The sequence below is a fragment of the Notolepis coatsorum genome (assembly GCF_963971535.1).
Source record: "Notolepis coatsorum genome assembly, chromosome: 4".
NCBI lineage: Eukaryota > Metazoa > Chordata > Actinopteri > Aulopiformes > Paralepididae > Notolepis > Notolepis coatsorum.
This window is the reverse complement of record NC_140168.1, coordinates 84859998-84879997: the sequence shown is the minus strand read 5'-3', so window position 1 is coordinate 84879997 and position 20000 is coordinate 84859998. Positions and strand designations below refer to the sequence as shown.

At 45.7% G+C, this 20000-nt stretch overlaps 1 protein-coding gene across 1 annotated transcript in view; it reads right to left on the bottom strand.

The window, feature by feature from the left end:
• tinagl1 (tubulointerstitial nephritis antigen-like 1) overlaps positions 1-20000 on the bottom strand; it is a 125286-nt gene that overhangs the window by 7195 nt on the left and 98091 nt on the right. The window contains exons 8-9 of the mRNA XM_084312010.1: positions 8870-8973; positions 5550-5673 (exon numbers count right to left, since the gene is read on the bottom strand). Of these exons, the coding sequence (XP_084168136.1) occupies positions 5550-5673; positions 8870-8973 (228 nt within the window). The remainder of the gene's footprint in view (positions 1-5549; positions 5674-8869; positions 8974-20000) is intronic.

The window sequence follows — 20000 nt, the reverse complement described above, 5'->3', positions numbered from 1 at the left end:
TTCTAGACACTCAAAGCGCTCCCCACAATGTAGTGTGGAAATTGCCTCCTTCACCACCACTGATAGCACCCAACCTTGGGCTACGCAGGCTCAATGGCTGCCATACACTGGCACCAGGCACACATCACACTACATAATGGCTGAACGGCTCAGGAGACAGGGATTGATATCAGACAATTAAGATGATTAGGTGGCCTTGATGTCAGAGACCTGATTGGGAATTTGGCCCGGAACGTCGGGGAACCCCCTACTCTTTGCGATAGGCGCCCTGGGTTCTTTAAGGACCGAGATTCAGTCAGGACCTCGGTTTAGCGTCTCGAAAAGAGTCTCCGAAGGACGGCACTCACAGCTATACGGTGTCCCCATCACCGTAACAGGGGCATTGTTACTGACTAGTCCAGAGGACAGAGTGCCCCCTGCTGGACAACAACACCACTTTCCGACAACAGCCTTGACCGGGGCTCAAACCGGTGATCTTCTGATCATGAGTCTGGAGCTCTACTCATGTAGCCATGCTGCCGGACAAGTATCGCTCACTGCCAGCAGGTGCCATAATTACACGTTATTGCTTTAACATAGTAACAACTGCTTTTTCTGGGGTCTACAGATGAGACAGAACTTGCTTAAAGGTGCTATAGATAACATTCAGCCACTAGATGTCGCACTAGAGCACCAGTATGTCGTTTATCCAATCAGGTGCATTCCACGTGGGGAAATGGGAAGTAGGGAGGGGATACTTGCACGTAACATGTAAACAACAACATTCATTTTGGACCTGCACATTTTTTATTTTTTATTAATTCATTCATCAAATTTCTTTTTATTCCGTACCTTTCTAAAAGCTCTGTGGATGTATTCTTAAAAAATATATATATATATATATTACTCTAAATTTATTTTATCTATAGACCTGTTCGCTGTTTACAAGCATACCGTGTTCGAGCTAATCAGAAATACCAACTGAGTCACGTAACTAAGTTGGCCACTACCTGCGCGAGCTGCTGCGCTAAAGAAAAGCTCTATGGAGAAACCATGACACTCCCCTGACTAAAAGTAGTTTCAAACGAAAACGACTGGATGTCATTGAGCCAAATCAGCATGGCTGTGAGTTTTGAGTCTTTCACCTTTTACATATTTAGCTTTGGCATGGATTGATTGTTTAGATCGCTAGCATGGATAACAAAATGCAAGTAATATTGTAATCTGCCCCGTTGTTCTGATGTTCAGGATTACGTTCCTTTTGCCCCCTAGAGTCTGACGTATACAGCGGACAGGTCTATAGCACCTTTAAATAGTCAGTTGTTGAAATGTCTACCACTGGCCTCTGATGATTGTCAATTAGACAATTAATGGGTTTTACTAAGACTTTGTTGATTTTCATGCCGTATGAGTTACTTCCTGAAATATTATGAGCACATCTGTGGTAAGCACTAGATTTAACCCTTTCACTACCACACTACCAAAGGGTTAACCATTTCACTGCGACACTACAGACGGTTAACCATTTCACTGCCACACAACAAAGGGTTAACCCTTTCACAACCAAACTAAAGCAGGTTAACCCTTTCACTACCACACTACAGACGGTTAACCTCTACAAAAGATGTACAGATTAAATCAACTCATCGATTAGCTGACAAAAGTCATACGACTAGTAGTCAACTAAGAACTTTTCTATTCGAAGACAGTCCTGGAAAATGTATATTTGAAAATGATATCCGAGGACAAAGTCTCAAGACCAGGAGACACAAAAGCAAGCTAAGAAAGGGACGCAATGAGCAGAGACTCTCCCGCGTAGAGTCTGTTTCTCTGGATCAATGGCTGATCAGATAAGAGCAAAGAAACTGCCTCCATCACGGCTCTCAGCTTCACTGTCTGCAGTCGCTTTTATCTTTTAAAGGCAAAACAAGCACAGACAAACTACAGATAGACAGATAGGTAGACTGACTGATTAATGGACGGGCGGACGGACAGACGGACGGACAGACGGACGGACAGACAGACAGACAGACAGACAGACAGACAGACAGACAGACAGACAGACAGACAGACAGACAGACAGACAGACAGACAGATAGACAGACAGACAGACAGACAGACAGACAGACAGACAGACAGACAGACAGACAGACAGACAGACAGACAGACAGACAGACAGACAGACAGACAGACAGACAGACAGACAGACAGACAGACAGACAGACAGACAGACAGACAGACAGACAGACAGACACACGCATATCAAAGACTAGACAGAGGTGCTAGGATTTAGGCTCATTTCTCTCTGACAGGAAAAGTGAGACTTAACCACTGCCTCGACAGACACACTTCAGAAACAGCTGGGTGAAATATTTACAGGTGGAAAGTATGTTGATGATTGTGTACTAGTGACCCCCCCCCCCCCCTCCCCCCACACCAAACAGCAGGTAAAGACAGCCCCAAATAACTGTCTCTCTCTCGCTCTCCAGACCAGACTAAATGATAACAAGTATACTTTGTCTGGGAATGGGAGTTGGATAAGAGACAAGTAGGGAGGGTGGTGGGGGGATTAGATAGCTAGTTGACAGAGAGAGAGAGAGAGAGAGAGAGAGAGAGAGAGAGAGAGAGAGAGAGAGAGAGAGAGAGAGAGAGAGAGAGAGAGAGAGAGAGAGAGAGAGAGAGAGAGAGAGAGATTCGGATGGATGGAGGGGGACAGAGGGGGGGCAGAGAGACAGGGATAGAGAGAGAAATAAATAAAGAGATAGAGAGAGACACAGAGAAACAGACAGACAGAGCGATGGACATACAGACAGAATGAGAGAGAGAGAGAGATAGAAAGAGAGATAGAGAGAGAGAGAGAGAGAGAGAGAGAGAGAGAGAGAGAGAGAGAGAGAGAGAGAGAGAGAGAGAGAGAGAGAGAGTCTGGGTTGAGATGGGAGAGGGAAGCAGGCGAGGGAGGGAGGAGAAGAAAAGAGGTGTTGTTGAGGGAGGGGGGGTCTACAGCGTGAGGAATGGGTGTGGACAGGTGATCCAGGTGTGTATAGTCTGCCCGCCTGCATAGTTGTGGTTACCGCAGTAACAGGGTGGGAGGGGGGGTGGGGGTGGGGGGGCTCTTCTGCGCAAACAGAGGAGTGGAGACAAGGTGTGTCTGAGAGAACGACAGACTGGAAGGGGATCTGCCTTAGTCATACGACACACACACACACACACACACACACACACACACACACACACACACACACACACACACACACACACACACACACACACACACACACACACACACACACACACACACACACACACACACACACACACACACACACACACACACACACACACACACACACACACCTCCACAAAAATGGGTAGAGCTTTGACTTTACCAACATAATCAAAACCTAGCAAGAGCCACAGAGAAGGTTCAGAGAAGGTCCAGCTATAACCAATGTGAGCGCACACCTCAGCAGAGGACCTTTGTCATGAGCTCCAACTCAATACACACACAATTGTTAAGGTTATGCAGACCAGAGAAAGACTTTCGTCTTGTTTACATCAGGGTTCCCCATTTTCAATTCATCATAACAGACACGACATACAGATATACAGTACTGTTACATCCAGACATTTATGACATACAAGATATACAAATATACAGTACTGTTTAAGAGACAGACAGGAGGTTCAGGGGGCAGTATGTAGGGTACGAGAGGGGGCAGTATGTAGGGTACAGGAGCGGGCAGTATGTAGGGTACAGGAGGGGGCAGTATGTAAGGTGGCATAACCATTTTAGGCCTGATATTCTATATTCTATAATAATATTTCAAATTACATGTGTCCGGATGGCAGAATTCAGTAGTGTATCTACAAAACCTTCTGTTTAATCATCTTCCCTTTATTCATTTGCTTAGATTGTTCAGGTCTGGTCAATTTTAGCATGGTGTTATTCACAGTCAAAAAAAAATCAAAATTAAATAATTGAATTGATATTCTCATTTGGTTCATTACAATTGACTCAAGCCTAGTAACAGACACAGTATTTCTGACACTGGGAATACATTCCCTGAGATCCATAGATGTCCCTAGAATCAGATACCAAGAACATGCAAATGAACCAATTTAAAAAAAAAAAGTCTATAAATGTTTATTCTACGTTCTTATGGAATGAATGAGATACAATATAAATTAAAAAATTAAATAAATATATATATTTGTTTAATACATTTTGCATACATTTTCATAACGCGATAATTTGCTGTGTAATTAATTAATATAATTAATATAATAATAATATGTATAGGCAGCACATATATATATATAATAATATGTATAGGTTCCCCTTTGGGCAGAGATGTTTGACTGTGGAACGCAAGGTGGAACGTCGTCCAACTCCCTGCATAGGAGGATGAGATACCGTGCCACTCTTAATGTCAATACAAGAGTCTCTGAGCATCAGACCGACTCCAATCGAGCCTGAGATAATTATGAAAAATCAATCAATAAACAACAGAGTGCTATCGGGGTGGTTGGTCCTGAGAGGTCCTCGTGGGGGGTGGGTATAGGGGCCTTTTTTTTTTAAGCTCTAGTGATGGTTCATTATTTTGATTATTTTTATATTTTTATATCTTATATTATAATTATATATATATTCAATTTACATTTGTCCTGTTCTCTTTGTCTTGTGACCTCAAATGTTATTGTTATTTGTCTGTTGATGATCTGTTAATTATTATTACTATATATTAGGGATGTCCGATATTATCGGCCTACCGATATTATCGGCCGATATCGGCATAAAAATGTGATATCGGAAAATATCGGTATCGGTTTTCAATTCTTTTTTTCTTTTTTTTTCTTTTTTACATTTCTATAACCTTTATTTACCCAGGCAAGCAAATAAGAACAAATTCTGATTTTATTTATTGTCAAAAGTATGCATAATGTTGTGTTAATTCCACAACAAGAGATATGTAATGTTAATTACCTGAAATTATTCCATTTTGGGGGGGGGGGGGGACCCTGCATATATCGGTATCGGTTGATATCGGTTGATATCGGTATCGGAAATGAAGAGTTGGACAATATCGGTATATCGGTATCGGTAAAAAAGCCAATATCGAGCATCCCTACTATATATATATATTTGATTTGATTTATTCCTTACATTATTCTTTACATTATTTATTATTGTGTTATGGTATGTCTTGTTATGTTGTTATATGTTATAATGTGAAATAAAAAAGATTTGATCAAAAATAAAATATATAAACACCAATAAACGTTGGGTTATGAAACGTTGTCTTGGTTACAGAAACAAACGTCTATGCCGTGGCCACGGCTGAAAAGGGACTCGTGTTGTCAAGATTCCAAACCAAGCCGAGCAACAATAAGCATAATATCACCGCCGCACTACCAAACGGTTAACCCTTTCACTGCGACAATACACAGAATGTTAACCCTTTCACTGCCACACAACAGCAGGTTAACCCTTTCACTGCCGCACTACAGAAGGTTAACCCTTTACTGTCACACTACCGACGGTGACCGTAGGATAAATATGAGCGTCTTACCCGGTAATCCTGACTGAATGCGTGCCGTGTTGGCGGTATTGTGCCGGCTTGGTGAAGCTGACATCTGTGTGTTTGTAGATCCCACTCTTGTAGACGAAGAAGTCCTCGTGGACCTCCAGGATCGCTGCAGGGGACAGACAAAGACAAAGACAAAGACAATTCATTGGTGGACGATGGTGATAAACGCCGGACGTTGTGTTATTCACACGTATATCATACAGTATCTTCTTAGATAGTGGATGGATGGTACACATACACACACATACACACACACATACACATAGACATACACACATACACACAGATACACACACATACACACACATACACATACACATACATGCACACACATACACACATACACACACACATACACATACTGTACACATAGACGCCTGCGCAATAGAGCACTCGAAGCAGCTGCTCTCCCACTATTGAACTTGGGGGAGCAAACTTGTCATTTTGCTCCCCCACTTTTTGATCATATGAAAAATATGATATATCCCCCCCCCAATATATAAATCTAACCATAACTACGTAATTTCAATCAAATTAATAATACGCAATGACACTTAATAGCAAGTTTTTAAGTTTCCAAAGATTCCGAGCCCCCCCCCCTCACCCATATGGTTTGATCCAATGCCTCCCACGCCCAGCGCGTCTCTACTTTCCGTAGCTCCATTTCTGCAGCCTCCAGGTAGGCTGAGTGTAAATATCAAAGCCCACCGAGTCATTCATTGGTGGCAGGCAGGCAGGCTTTTCCACTAAGTTGTTCAAATAAAAGGATTATGTTAGACATGTCTTTACTATTGAGTGGTAGAACTTCTACGGTTCTACCACGCAATACAATAAAAATGTTTCACGGTCCCTAAATGCGATCTGGTCATACCGTAAATCCTCTAATAAATAATAATAATAATAACGTATATATATATATATTAATATATTATTATTATAGTAATTGGCTATCATACTGCAATATAAACTGAGTTTTATAGTGAAAAGAGCAGCTTTATTGGTCAAGATTGAAGGCTCTATATTGCAGGAAATTGCACGTACAGGTTCATTACATTTAAAAAAAAATCGGCCGTGGAGGGGTCCCCCCCCCAAAAAAAAATACAAAAAAAATTAAAAAAAAACAAAAATAAAAATCTTGCACCCCCACTTTCAACTATAACTAGGCGGCCATGCACATACATACATACACGCACATCGAGCCCAGCTCTCCGCATTGCTATCAGCTTGGCTGGTCGTTCATACTAACACAATTGGCAGTGTTAGGGGTGGGAAAGCTGATGGGTGGGGATCGGACGTTGTGGACAGCGACTCCTACAGGTCGGTTGGTGCGCCTGCGCAGCAGAATCAGGAAGCGACGGGGGCGGCGTGTCCCTCCCACGCAGACCCCCGCCGTTGAGAGATCGGGCTGTGCAGGTGAAAAGATGCGACGGCTGCTTCCTCGAGTACCGGAGGGGACACATGATGTAAGGCTTCGACCACATTGCAGCCGGCTTGTGGGAGGCATGGCCTAACAGCGTTCGAGACAGGGGAGGGTAGAATTGGACGATACGAAATTGGGATGGGAGAAAAATAGAAAATGGGAGAAAAAAGTAGATAAAAAAATTAAAAAGAATACCCTGAAGACTCTGGCAGGAGCACTCATTCAAGGGTACTATGACTATGCTTGCACCTCATGGTATCATGGTGGAGGTAAACGGTACCCTATCCCCCCCCCTCACAGTAAGCTGTGGTGTTCCACAAGGAAGCATACTAGGTCCGCTACTGTTCCTAATTTATGCAAATGACATGTCGTCAGCTTGTGACTGCAACTTGTTCCTGTTTGCGGACGACTCAGCCCTGCTGGTCTCTGACAAGAACAAGTTACAGGTTGAAAAAACCCTCAGCTCAGAACTAGGCAAAATCTGCATATGGCTCGCTGATAACAAACTATCATTACACATGGGTAAAACAGAGTCCATTCTCTTCGGTTCAAATAACAAACTCAGCAAGACCGACGGCTTCTCAGTTACAGTGGGTGACAATATTGTCACAAGGAAAGAAGATATTACCTACCTGGGTTCCATCCTAGAGGCAAATCTTTCCTGTGACAAAATGGCATCCAATGTAATAAAAAAAGTCAACCAACAAACTCGATTCTTGTACCGGATCTCCTCACTGGTAAACAAGAATACCCTGAAGACTCTAGCAGGAGCACTCATTCAAGGGTACTACGACTATGCTTGCACCTCATGGTACCAAAGCACCTCAAAGGCGCTAAAAACAAAATTACAAACATCTCAAAACAAACTGGTCAGACTACTGCTTGACCTTACTCCTAGAACCCACCTCACCCCTGCCCACTTTGACAACCTAGGGTGGCTTAGAGTAGACGACAGAGTACAGCAACTTGCAATGGGCCTGGTCTACAAGATACACTACACGACCAAGGTACCCATGTACATGACAAAATACTTCCCAAAGGTCAGTGAATACCACGATCACAACACCAGAGGGAGCTCCACAAATCATGTTAAACCCAGATTCGGCTCAAACAAGGGACTAAACACGTTTCGCAATTATGCCACATCAATGTGGAACGCCCTACCCAAAGCTGTAAAGGAATGTGAATCACTACCCACTTTCAAAAACACTCTCAAAAAACACCTAAGGGAGACTACAACTCGAAACTGGCCCCTGTAAATGTCCGAACACAACCCCCTCCAATGTACAGTAAATTACCAAGTATGGTCTTGTCAATAATCCAATGTACAGTTTTGTTTGTACAGCTGTACAGTGTCCCCCACCCACCCCTCCTACCCAACCCCACCCCCCCCCACCCACCCAACCACCTCCAATGTACAGTCCCCCCCCACCCCCACATACCCAATCCAATGTACAGTTTCTACGTCAAATGTATATACTTTTTTTTTTTCTGGACTCTTTTTGTATCACAAACTACTGTAATTGCAAATCTGGTATGTCATAAATGTATAGATGTAGCAGTACTGTCTATCTGTATGTCATGTATGTCATATATGTTACGATGAATTGAAAATGGGGGACCCTGATGTAAACAAGACGAAAGTCTTTCTCTGGTCTGCATCCCCTTAACAATTGTATGCACACACACACACACACACACACACACACACACACACACACACACACACACACACACACACACACACACACACACACACACACACACACACACACACACACACACACACACACACACACACACACACACACACACACACACACACACACACACACACACACACGACAGGCTCTCCCTCTCTCTGTCTGAGTACTTGACTAACAGTCCAGATGGGAGGCAGACAGGAGGATGACCTTTGAACCATGAACACACGAAGGACCATCATTTCTCCCCAGGTGACCGGAGGCAAAGTTGAAACCCAGGACACTGTCATCAGGATGACAAGGTCAAAGACAAGGTCGGTCAGAGGCCGGAGGTCGTATCATCCCCCTGTACCCGGGGGGGCGGGGGGGGGGGGGGGGGGGCGTCTCAGCATGTGGTCTGGAGGCTTGTGTTGTGTTTTCTCAAATGTTATAGCTTTTCTCCCTCAGGTTTGGAGGATGAGGAAGGCTTGTTTTCCATAGAGATTACGTTTTAAGTTTATTTTTTATTTTTTTTACTTAGGGACAGTGCACATTAATCTACATGTTCAGTTTCCACATCAATGTAAATGTGCCAGATTTGAGCTCATTAGCTCGTTTCCATCTGTAGTCCCTGCCTAACATGCATGTCTTTATGTTGTGGGAGGAAACCAGAGTACCTGGAGGAAACCCACGCTGTTACGTATTACTTTCACATGGTGGAGGGATACTTACTGTCTGTGGTGCATATTCACATTGTGGTTGTAGTGTGTTGTCACTAATTGGTGGTTTAATTGACACACTGTTTCTTCCTGTTGTTTTTGCTTTCCATGTTATTAAAATGGCCGCCCTTGTAATTGACACAGGTGTGGTGATGAGGCACCACGCTCTACAAATGCAGAGTGCAGGCTGCAGTTCGTCTCCCACTTCACAAGAGATGTCAGCTCACCAGAGTCTCATCTGCTCTCACTGCTGCTATTTTTGCTGTTTGTTCTATTTTGGCCTATGTGCCTTAGTTTTGTTATTGACCTTTGGAGTCTGGAACACCCAGCTCTCACCCTTTTGTGCATTTAAATAGCTGTACCAATAAATAGTGTTATTTTTGATAAACTCCTGTCTTGTCCTGTGTCCACCACTTTGCATTCAAGGCCTACACGAGCCATACTTTAGGCTTGAATGTAACATGGGGGCTCTAGCCGGTCTTCAAACAGGTGAGTATGCTCTTAATTTATAATTTGATTTGACCACTTATATGCTGTTTAAATATTTAGTTTAGTGGACACCACAAGTAGGTACTTTCATTGTTTTCTGGTTGTGTTTAGCTTCCTGTGTACCACGTAACCCTGGGGCAGTCATTGAAGTGATTAGTACCATATATTTGTCTTGTACTATACTATATACTTGACGGGTATATGGTCGATATGATCTTTGGCTGGTAGCAGGTGTGGTTGACGAAAGCTAGGTCTACAGTGCGTTAGCTTTCAGTATAGGTAGGTTAGGGGGCCGGAGAATATAGTTAGTGTGTTAGGACCTGATGTAAGTGTTTTTGTTAGATTAGACATGTGGTGGGCCTAGCAGTCCTTCTTTGACTGCAGTGTAGGTTTTAGAAGCTATTTGTGAGTCATATCAGATTGTATGGAGCACCTGTTTGAATTGTTTGGATTTGTTTGTTTTAGTTTGTTTATTGGTTGAGTGTAACACAGGAGGTTTTGCCTCACTTTTGTTTGTGTTGCTGAAAAGCGTTTGTTGCATTATTTTTGGGATAAATGTCTATGTATGCATTATTGAGCTTGACCTTTTGATCCACTATGTGTTATGCCGTGTGTCTTAAATACAGTGTGATTTGTTTTGCGTGCTGACATGAAATGCCGTGTGTTTTAAACTACTGCTTGTGAGTTTAATTGCGTGCTATGTTATGCCGTGTATCTTAAATCACTGTCATTTAATTACGTGCTAACCTTTTTGTGGATACAGGGAAAATTGGAGTTTGAACCCCAGGTCGTAGGAACGGTGGGTGAGTTGCTTGTGTTTAGGATATTGAACTATATCCCTTATTGTGGTGCACAGTTAATTGTTGTATTCATTTGTTGTCGTTTACTGTGGATAGTAAGAATGATGTTGGACATTGATGATTTTGTTGCAGAGCCAACAATGGCTAAGGTAAAAAAAAATCAAAGGATGAGTTAATACAGGTAGCTACTAGGTTTTCAATAGACCTCGATGCAGGCCAGAAAAAGGAGAACTTGTTAAGTCAATTAATTGAGGAACTGAATACACTGGAGGTTTTTGGTGTGGCTGCAGGTAAAACTCTGGAGGAGGAGGGAGAGTGCTTTGAGCTACCGCGTGGGCGGGATGAGGAGCTTAGGACATGAATGTCTGTCGGCCATTAAGGCCTGGTTAGCTAGCAACTTCCTCCAGCTAAATGAGGCCAAAACCGAGGTGCTCATCGTGGCCTCTGATGGCGTTGCATCTAGGGTGGCTGGTTGCCTTGGGCCCCTAGAAACAAATGTGAGCCCCAACCTCAGGAACCTTGGGGTAAACTTTGATCAGGCCATGCACCTCGACACCCATATCAAGTCGGTGACCCGCACCTGTTTTTTCCATCTCAGGAATATTGCTAAGCTCAGGTCGATGGTTTCCCATTCTGATCTAGAGTTGATCATCCATGCCTTCATTTCTTCTCGTCTAGACTACTGCAATTCGGTTCTCACCTGCCTCAATAAATCATCCATAGACCGCCTCCAGTTCATCCAAAATACTGCTGCAAGACTGCTAACCAGATCAAGCAGAAGGTGTCACATCACTCCAGTTCTAGCCTCCTTGCACTGGCTTCCTATACATTTTAGAATTAATTTCAAAGTCCTGTGCTCACTTTTAAAGCTTTGCATGGCCAGGCACCAGAATACTTAACCGACCTGCTGGAACCATATGTGGACCCTGAGGACAGCTGACCAGGATCTGTTGGTCATTCCGCGCACCAGGCTGATCACCAAAGGTGACAGAGCCTTTCAAACTGTAGCGCCTAGACTCTGGAATGCCCTTCCTCGTGGCCTAAGAGCAGTAGCGTCTGTTGAATTTTTTTTAAATCAGCTAAAAACATTACTGTTTAAACAGGCCTTTGGGTAATGTTTGAGCTTCTCCTCCAGGTATAAAATATGTCTTTTGTTTTGTTTCTCTATGATGCATTGTGTTTTGTTCTTGAATGGTTCTTCCTTTTTATTTTATTTTATTTAATTTCTGCTGTATGTAAAGCACTTTGTGAGTTGTCTCTGTAAAAAGTGCCATATAAATAAACTTTACGTACTTACTTACTTACTTACTTACTTACTTACTTACTTACTTACTTACTTACTTACTTACTTACGTACTTACTTACTTACTTACTTACTTACTTACTTACTTACTTACTTACTTACTTACTTACTTACTTACTTACTTACTTACTTACTTACTTACTTACTTACTTACTTACTTACTTACTTACTTACTTACTTACTTACTAGGCATCCAACAAACTAAGACATCCAACTGTCTTTCACCTAGACATCCAACAAACTAACACATCCAACTTTTCTTTAGTTTTGAACCTACTTTCTATAGAACTTCATTCTTAGATGCTTCTATAGAAAGTAGGTAAACAAATAAAAAAAAACGTTTTCTTTGCCCTATAGGAAAAAAAAGTTTTCTTTGCCCTATATAGGGGGGGGGGGTAACCTACTTTCTATAGAAGCAGCTGGGAGATGCGCTGTTTTAAGTGAGCGTGGGTTATTGAATTGATTGATTGCTAATTTTATTACTGTACACCTTGTTTCCAACTGGTTAAGTTTAGGCCCTCTTTCGAATTTGGTTAAGGTTAGAGTTTGGAATCAGGGCTGGTGGTCTATCGCCCTGCTCTAAAGACAAACTCTAACCATAACCAACTTCGAAAGAGGGCCTAAACTTAACCAGTTGGAAACAAGGTGTACAGTAATAAAATGAGCAATCAATCAATCAATTCAATAGTCCACGCTCACTTAAAACAGCGCACCTCCCAGCTGCTTCTATAGAAAGTAGGTAAAAAATAAAAATAAAATATTGCAATTAATCAATCAATCAATCAATTCGCGCGATTTCTATTTTGTTCCACAATGACTCATGACCCATCAATTACATCATCCAACATTGTTTAAGCAACTAAGACATTCGCCATGACAGAATCGTTTTCCATTTAGTCTTTATGACCCTATCACCATTATCCTTTCGTAATGTTTCCTGTCCGGTTTGTCCGCAATCTTGCTTTAATTCCTAAAACCACGAACGGCGGAGTGATTGTAATTCGGTTGTGGGCGGGTTCTGGGTCCACAAGCGTGGGTTATAAGAAATAACCACGTGTAATTTGACTGTTTCAGCCAATCAGAATCGAGAAATGTGCATGCCGTTGTATAATCTGTAGTAGTGTGGTAGTGAAGGGGTTAACCTTCTGTAGTGTGGTAGTGAAATGGTTAATCATCTGTAATGTGGTAGTGAAAGGGTTAACCGTATGTAGTGTGGTAGTGAAAGGGTTAACCGTTGGTAGTGTGTTAGTGAAAGGGTTAACCGTCTGTAGTGTGGTGGTGAAATGGTTAACCTTTGGCAGTGTGGTAGTGAAAGAGTTAACCTTCTGTAGTACTAGTGTGGTGGTGAAAGGGTAGTGTGTTAGTGAAAGGGTTAACGATTCTGTTAGTAATGGTGACGCTCGGCGTCACTTCCGCACTGTACCTCGCACTGAATAAAATTCCACAATGTACCTTTATATCCCAGTATTCGTCTGACCACACCCCCATCAGCTTACCTTCATAAGCAGGTGTGTGGCCACCTACTCGCCTCCTTCCCAAGCTTTCACCACAAGGTGAGATCAAGGGCTGCAGCGGCGTCGGACGCCAAACGTCACCATTACTAACAGAACTTGGTTATAGTTATAACCTATCGCTCTGTATCGTAACGGCTCTCGCTCGGCGTCACTTCCGCACAAAGGGAGGCCGAGCGAGAGCCATCGGCCGACAAATACACCCCGCTGAGGCCCCCCACAACCATCAGATCAGGGAGGACCGAGCCCCCCCGACCCCCCCTAATGGAGGGTACCCCCCCTATTGGAGGATCACGGGAGGGCGACGGACCCGACCGTGCGAAGAGGCACTCAAGCAACTCAACGCACAGGGTGAGCAGACCGTGGCCTGACCCCACGACTACACACACGCACAACCCGCATGCCACCCGGGAACGAACGGAAGGAACGACCTCATTACTGCCCCCAGAAATCACGGGGTCAAGAGCAAACCCAACCCCGTGGCAAGGCCGTAGCAGCGGAGCACAAAGGAAGACCCAGACCCACCAAAGGGACTGGATCCCCTGGAAAACGGGGGCCCGGAGAGGTCCATGATGCCCAGCATCAAGACCCCACCAGGTGGTCACTTAGTGACACCGCCCCCCACATCGCCAGCGTATTCGGACAAGGCCCCTCACAAGAGCGGGCCCTGTCCCCCCAATAGCACACCGCCTGGCACACTGACCCTGCAGCACAGGTAGTCAGCATGGCCGTAAGCACCAAAAAAGGCTTACCACGGAAGCAGGCAGCGCACCGGGGAAACCAGGCAACAGGCTGTAACCCGAGCCTGGAGCACTGCGGACGAGACAGGCGCCAGAGGGGTCAGCTGAAAACAGCCGCCCCGGCGGAAGGGGCGTATGCTGGCGTTGTTGATCACCATGACAAAGCCTCCCTTAATGAGGCAGCGAAGGCTGACACGATTGGCAGACGTCATGAACGTGCAGGGGCACACTCAACCGGGCAACCCGGGAGTTGACTCTGCTCCAACACACCAGAGAACCAACCACCCAGTCGTTACCCTATGCGGTGGTTGGTCCCATAACCCCTCAAGAAAAAACTCCAAAACGTACCTGCGGGCACTACTGCAGTACCAGTGTTTCAGTTTCCAACAGGGTTATCCCAGGCCTACGGGTCGACGAAACATTACTTCGGACCGGGCCCGGCGATACGGGGAGCACAGGGTCCCCCGAGGAGGTCAAAGACCACCCCAACAAGCCCCTCTTCGCCATGCGTAAGAGAAGAGCGAAAATAATGGAGAACCAGCCCCAAGCACCCCGTACTTGGTATTCCCAGGAGGTCTCCCAACCAAGTACTAACCAAGACCAACCTGCGTAGCGGCCGAGATCTGACGAGATCGGGCGTGTACAGGTTGGCACGGCCGTAAGCCATTACGACAGTGCAGAGTACAACGTACCCAACAAGGGTCTCCATAGCGCCTAACCCTGTGACACCCGGACCGACCTGGCATTCCTCCCCCTGGAAAAAGCCCAAGTCCCTCAGGGTACCAGAACAGCAGATCTGCAACCCCGGCGGACAACGGGTTTAACTGATCCGGACCAGTGTGACCAGAACCAGTCCTGTGCCCTAACCACGCCGACATGCCTACTCCAAGAGAAGGGGCAGATATGCGTGTTTGACCTTAAAACATGAAAAGAAGGCGCCACCCAGCCGTTCGGTGCGAACCGCGCCCGGTGGCCCACCCCCAGGGCGTGAGACCCCTCTACATATGTTCAGATCCATTCCGTCATCATCCCCCAGATATGAACGAGAATCCATCGACAACCAACATAGGTCGTCGGAAGAGGAAAAAAAACCCATCCCAGTTGCTTTATAAAAACGCTGTTTTAACCCCAAGCAACCAAGGCGCGCCAGTCAGTCGCCTGATGTTCAACAGAACACCCCGAGCTAGCACTATGTGTGCATCGGGCATATCCACATCAATAAACAGGCTATTTAGACCTTTCATTGAATCCCCAAGGTGCCCAGGGGAACGACAAGAGGGGTGTGATGCTCCCTAACCCCAACTCCTTTTAATAAAAAAGAAGGAAGCATCAACAGCATAAAACCCAATCTGCACAGCCGGGAGTAAAAACTGTTTATATTTTTACATCCAGTCACCCCTTATTTAGAGGGTTTAGACCGAAAATCCCCAGAAAGCCTTCCCACATGAGTCGTAGTATGAAAAAGACATGGCAACTGTGAGTCACGTGACCAACTGACTCAAGTTTACACATAAAATCGAGCGTAGCAGATCCGTAAGCCCTACGCTCTAACCCGACACTTTGACACCACAGACATTACGTAAAGATCTAACTCACGGAAGCCGTCGTCATAGCAACGTATATGCTATGACAGGGGGAAACCCCGCACACAACTCCTGTTTGTAATAGGAGCCGCGTCAGGACAACCCTTCCCCCCCCCCCCCACCCCTCCCCCGCCAAGTCGTTGAACGGCTTGGCCCTGACTGGCTCAACAGGAGATGAGAAAAAATCCCCTCGACCAATCAAGTGGGAAGGAGGGGTTTATTCGGCACCCCCTCACAAAAAACCCTTTACCCCTACACACAATAACAACTGTAGCATTTGAGACCTTTGGTAGAACGCTAATGCATAGCGTAAGCTAATACAATGCACGCTACCCCAGGATTTATAACAAAACCAAGTCGTGTGTGTGTGTGAATCCTACACCCGCATTCTATGTTGTACATAGAAAAAACACTGACAGAGAGTATAACGGCTAGGCCGTGGAACGTGTGTATACGAGTATTACTGCAACTAACACAACAGTGTTGTGGATCAACATTACTTTGTGTAAGCAACAGATCATACAACCAGCTTCTACCTGCATGTGGAGCGTCAGGCTAAGATAGAACCTTTCTATGACTGAGTGTATGCTTGCAGACCTTGCTTAATCTCATAACACGAACGTAACTCATCCCTCAATGTAAACAATGTAGAATCACATTTCGCAGCCTCATCATATGTATTGGTGAAGAACACACAGTTTGTTTGGCCAAAAAATACAGTCCCCCCTTAAGTGGACTTTTTATTTAGGCACAAAATATGAGAGGGCCGGGGAGGGGTATAGAGGGGACCACAGGGGGAGAGTCACTAATTCTGCGGCGTCTGCTGCCTCGAGCCGCTCGGGTTTTGCCACCCCGAGAAGCCCCGAGAAGCCCCGGAGGGACGGTAGACAATCGGCTGCTGGTCTCGTCGATCCCTACCGTCTCCTCCGGTCGTAGATGGGCCGGCGGCAACAGAAGCACCGTCTCTCCTCCTGGCCTTCTTGGATGGGCCAGCAGTGGCGGCGGAGGCAGTGGTAGGCACGGCGGAGGTAGCTCGACGTCGTGGAAGCCTTCTGACTCCACCGGCGAGGACGGGAGGCAGAAAATGGGGTTGGAGAACGGATCTCTCCTCTGCCATCTCTCTGCACGTTGAGGTCATCAGCTGCAGGGCCTTCCCGAATAGTCCAGCATCGGAGAGGTTGGCCGTCAGAAGAGGGGCTCTCTTCTTCTCTGGCACTCGAGCCTGCTCCAGCCAAAGGTGGCGCTGGTTCAGGGTAGCCAGGGCGCGCACTTTCCCAGCGGCTATGGCCTGCACCTGGGTAAGATGCAGGACAGCTCCTGCCGCCTGGGTGATCTGATCGTGCTGTACCTCAGTCAGTTCCGTGCCGCCCGTCATTATCCCCGATACAAATCCAGCCAGCTGTGCGATGTTAGAAGCAGCAGCCAGCGACTGTGTACCAGCGACAAATGACTGGTCACCCCAATATGCCAATCGCCTAGCCGATTTTCCCTGGAGAACCGGCTTGCATAACGGTTCCCACACCATATCCGGACAGAGGAGAGCGGCCATCGGCCTATCAAGCCGTGGCACACCCTCTCTCATACCTTCGACCAACCCCGCCACCCGCGTAACTGGTGTGTAGGCGGGAGTAAGGCCCATGATGTGAGACACCACCTGGCCCCGACGAACATAGGCCCCCATTGAGGGGAAAAATGGGTAGACGTCCACCCCTCTCACCGGGCGACGCTGCCAGAGATGACCTATGAGATCATCGGGGGCAGGAGCAGGCAATGGCTGCAGCAGCGGCACACCGTTTGCAGCGGCCGCTACTGCCATGAGCTCGGGGAACAAAGCCCGCAGTTCCCCCTGCTGACTTCCCTCCACCGAACCCGCATCCCTCACATGCAGCAGGCTTCGACCGGTTGAGGAGCCACAGTCTGATGTGGCTGATAGCAGGGCATCCTGCTGATGAGGCTGAGGTGGTTCCCCAACATCCTCGAACAAGGCGCCCCAAGGAGACATTTCACCCCCCTCCAGTGCTACCTGGACGGGTGGGATACTCGCCTCCACTTCCCCAAACCCAGGCCGTTACGATACAGAACCTTCTGTAGTAGCGTGGTCGTGAAAGGGTTAACCTTCGGTAGTGTGGTGGTGAAAGGATTAACCTTCGGTAGTGTGGTATTGAAAGGGTTAACCTTCTGTTGTAGTGTGGTAGTGAAAGGGTTACTAACAAGAACTTGGACTCCGCCTCAGGACCCGGCTCGGGGATCTCTGTGGTGGACTTTGGTGACAAGTTTGAAATATTTAAACTTTTTATTGCGCATTATTTTTATTTAGCATTTTGAAACGATCGTTTGTTTGTCAGATATGCTGCTGTGATCTCTTTTTGAAAACAGATGGTCGTTCTGTACTGGTCCCCCGTGGGGAGCTCTACTCTCAAGTCTTTCTGTCTTGTAATCGGGGGATCGTAACCCTTTCACTACCACACTACAGAAGGTTAACCCTTTACTATCACACCACAGACGGTGGCAGTGAAAGGGTTAACCCTGTGTCGTGTGGCAGTGAAAGGGTTAACCTCCCGTATTGTCGCAGTGAAAGGGTTAAACCATTTGGTAGTGCGGCAGTGAAATGGTTAAGTCGTTGTTGTGGTTTGCACAGTACATGATTGATTGGCGACGGGGGGGGGGGGGGGGGGGGGGGGGGGGGTGTTGACACATTACAAGATCTTAGATCTTTTACCAGGAGGCATCCCCGACGAGTCCGACTGTCTCCAAAACACACAGGAGAAGTGACAGGTTTTGGTCATGGAGGTATATACGGTTTTAAGTTTCTCTTTTCTCTGAGAGAATGAGCTGTCATTCTTTCCTTGTCCGGGTCAAATCTTTTCCATTTCTTCACACCCACTGCCTGGTCTCTGTGTCAGATATCCATAGTAGTTTAGCACTACATTCAGTAGTACACATTTTTATATTTGTATCCAGTTTAATCACCTGTACATTGTATATTGCTGTTGCACTTTACTGCTACATTTGCACTCTGGTTAGATGCCAAACTTATTTGTGTTGTACTGTAGCCTACTTGCTGATATGATGACAATACATTTGAATCTCATCTCTCTCTCTCTCTCTCTCCTCTCTCTCTCTCTCTCTCTCTCTCTCTCTCTCTCTCTCTCTCTCCTCTCTCTCCTCTCTCTCTCTCTCTCTCTCTCTCTCTCTCTCTCTCTCTCTCTCTCTCTCTCTCTCTCTCTCTCTCTACTCATTCTCATCAGATATTCAGAATATGATTAGAAATGCTAAATGAAGGTGACAAATACAGCATTGAAGTTTGTAAAATCATAAAAAAACAAGCTAGTGGAGAACAAAACCAACTTGTCAACCATATTCTGGTAATGGTTCTGTATAGTAGGCAATTCCCAGATCTCCACCCACTATCTATCTAGGATTCTAGGTCGTCCTCGGACGGGCCCTCCATCGGTGCTTCCAGTCATCCCGATCCTCCATGCATCAGGCTAGCTCGCCGGTGCTTTCTGTTCCCACATCTCTCCTGAGTACGTCCACGTAGGTTAACGTGGGACGTCCTCGTGATCGATGCCCGTGTGTTGGTTCCCACAGCACAAGTTTGCTGGTTGGCATCTCATGGTGTCTCTGGCAGTGACCTGCCAGCCTCATTCTCCTGACTGCCACTTTATCGCTCACCTTTAGCACCCCCCCATACAAGTTTGCATTAGTGACATGCTCCATCCACCCACCCCCTCTTTAAAATGTCCCTAAAATCATGAATGACAACTAATAGAGACAGAGATAATAACACGACAGGGTCATCGAACATTGAAATAGTTAAATAATGTTCTTGTTCTGATTCAAACAAGACAGCTTTTAAATTGGCAGCTTTTCAAGACAGAGTTTCTTCATTCTGTTTGCAGCCCCTCACTAGTTCAAAGTCAATGCACTGTAACTCAACCACAGCAGAATGTTCTCTCTCTCTCTCTCTCTCTCTCTCTCTCTCTCTCTCTCTTCTCCTCTCTCTCTCTCTCTCTCTCTCTCTCTCTCTCTCTCTCTCTCAACATCATTCTATTGTTTTATTATCTTGTACTCCTTTTCTCTCTCTCTTTACTTTTCCCCTCCATCTCTCTCGCTCTCTCTTTCCCTTATCCCTCCATCTCTCTCCCCTCTCTTTCTTTCCTTTATAACTACATCTCCTCTCTTT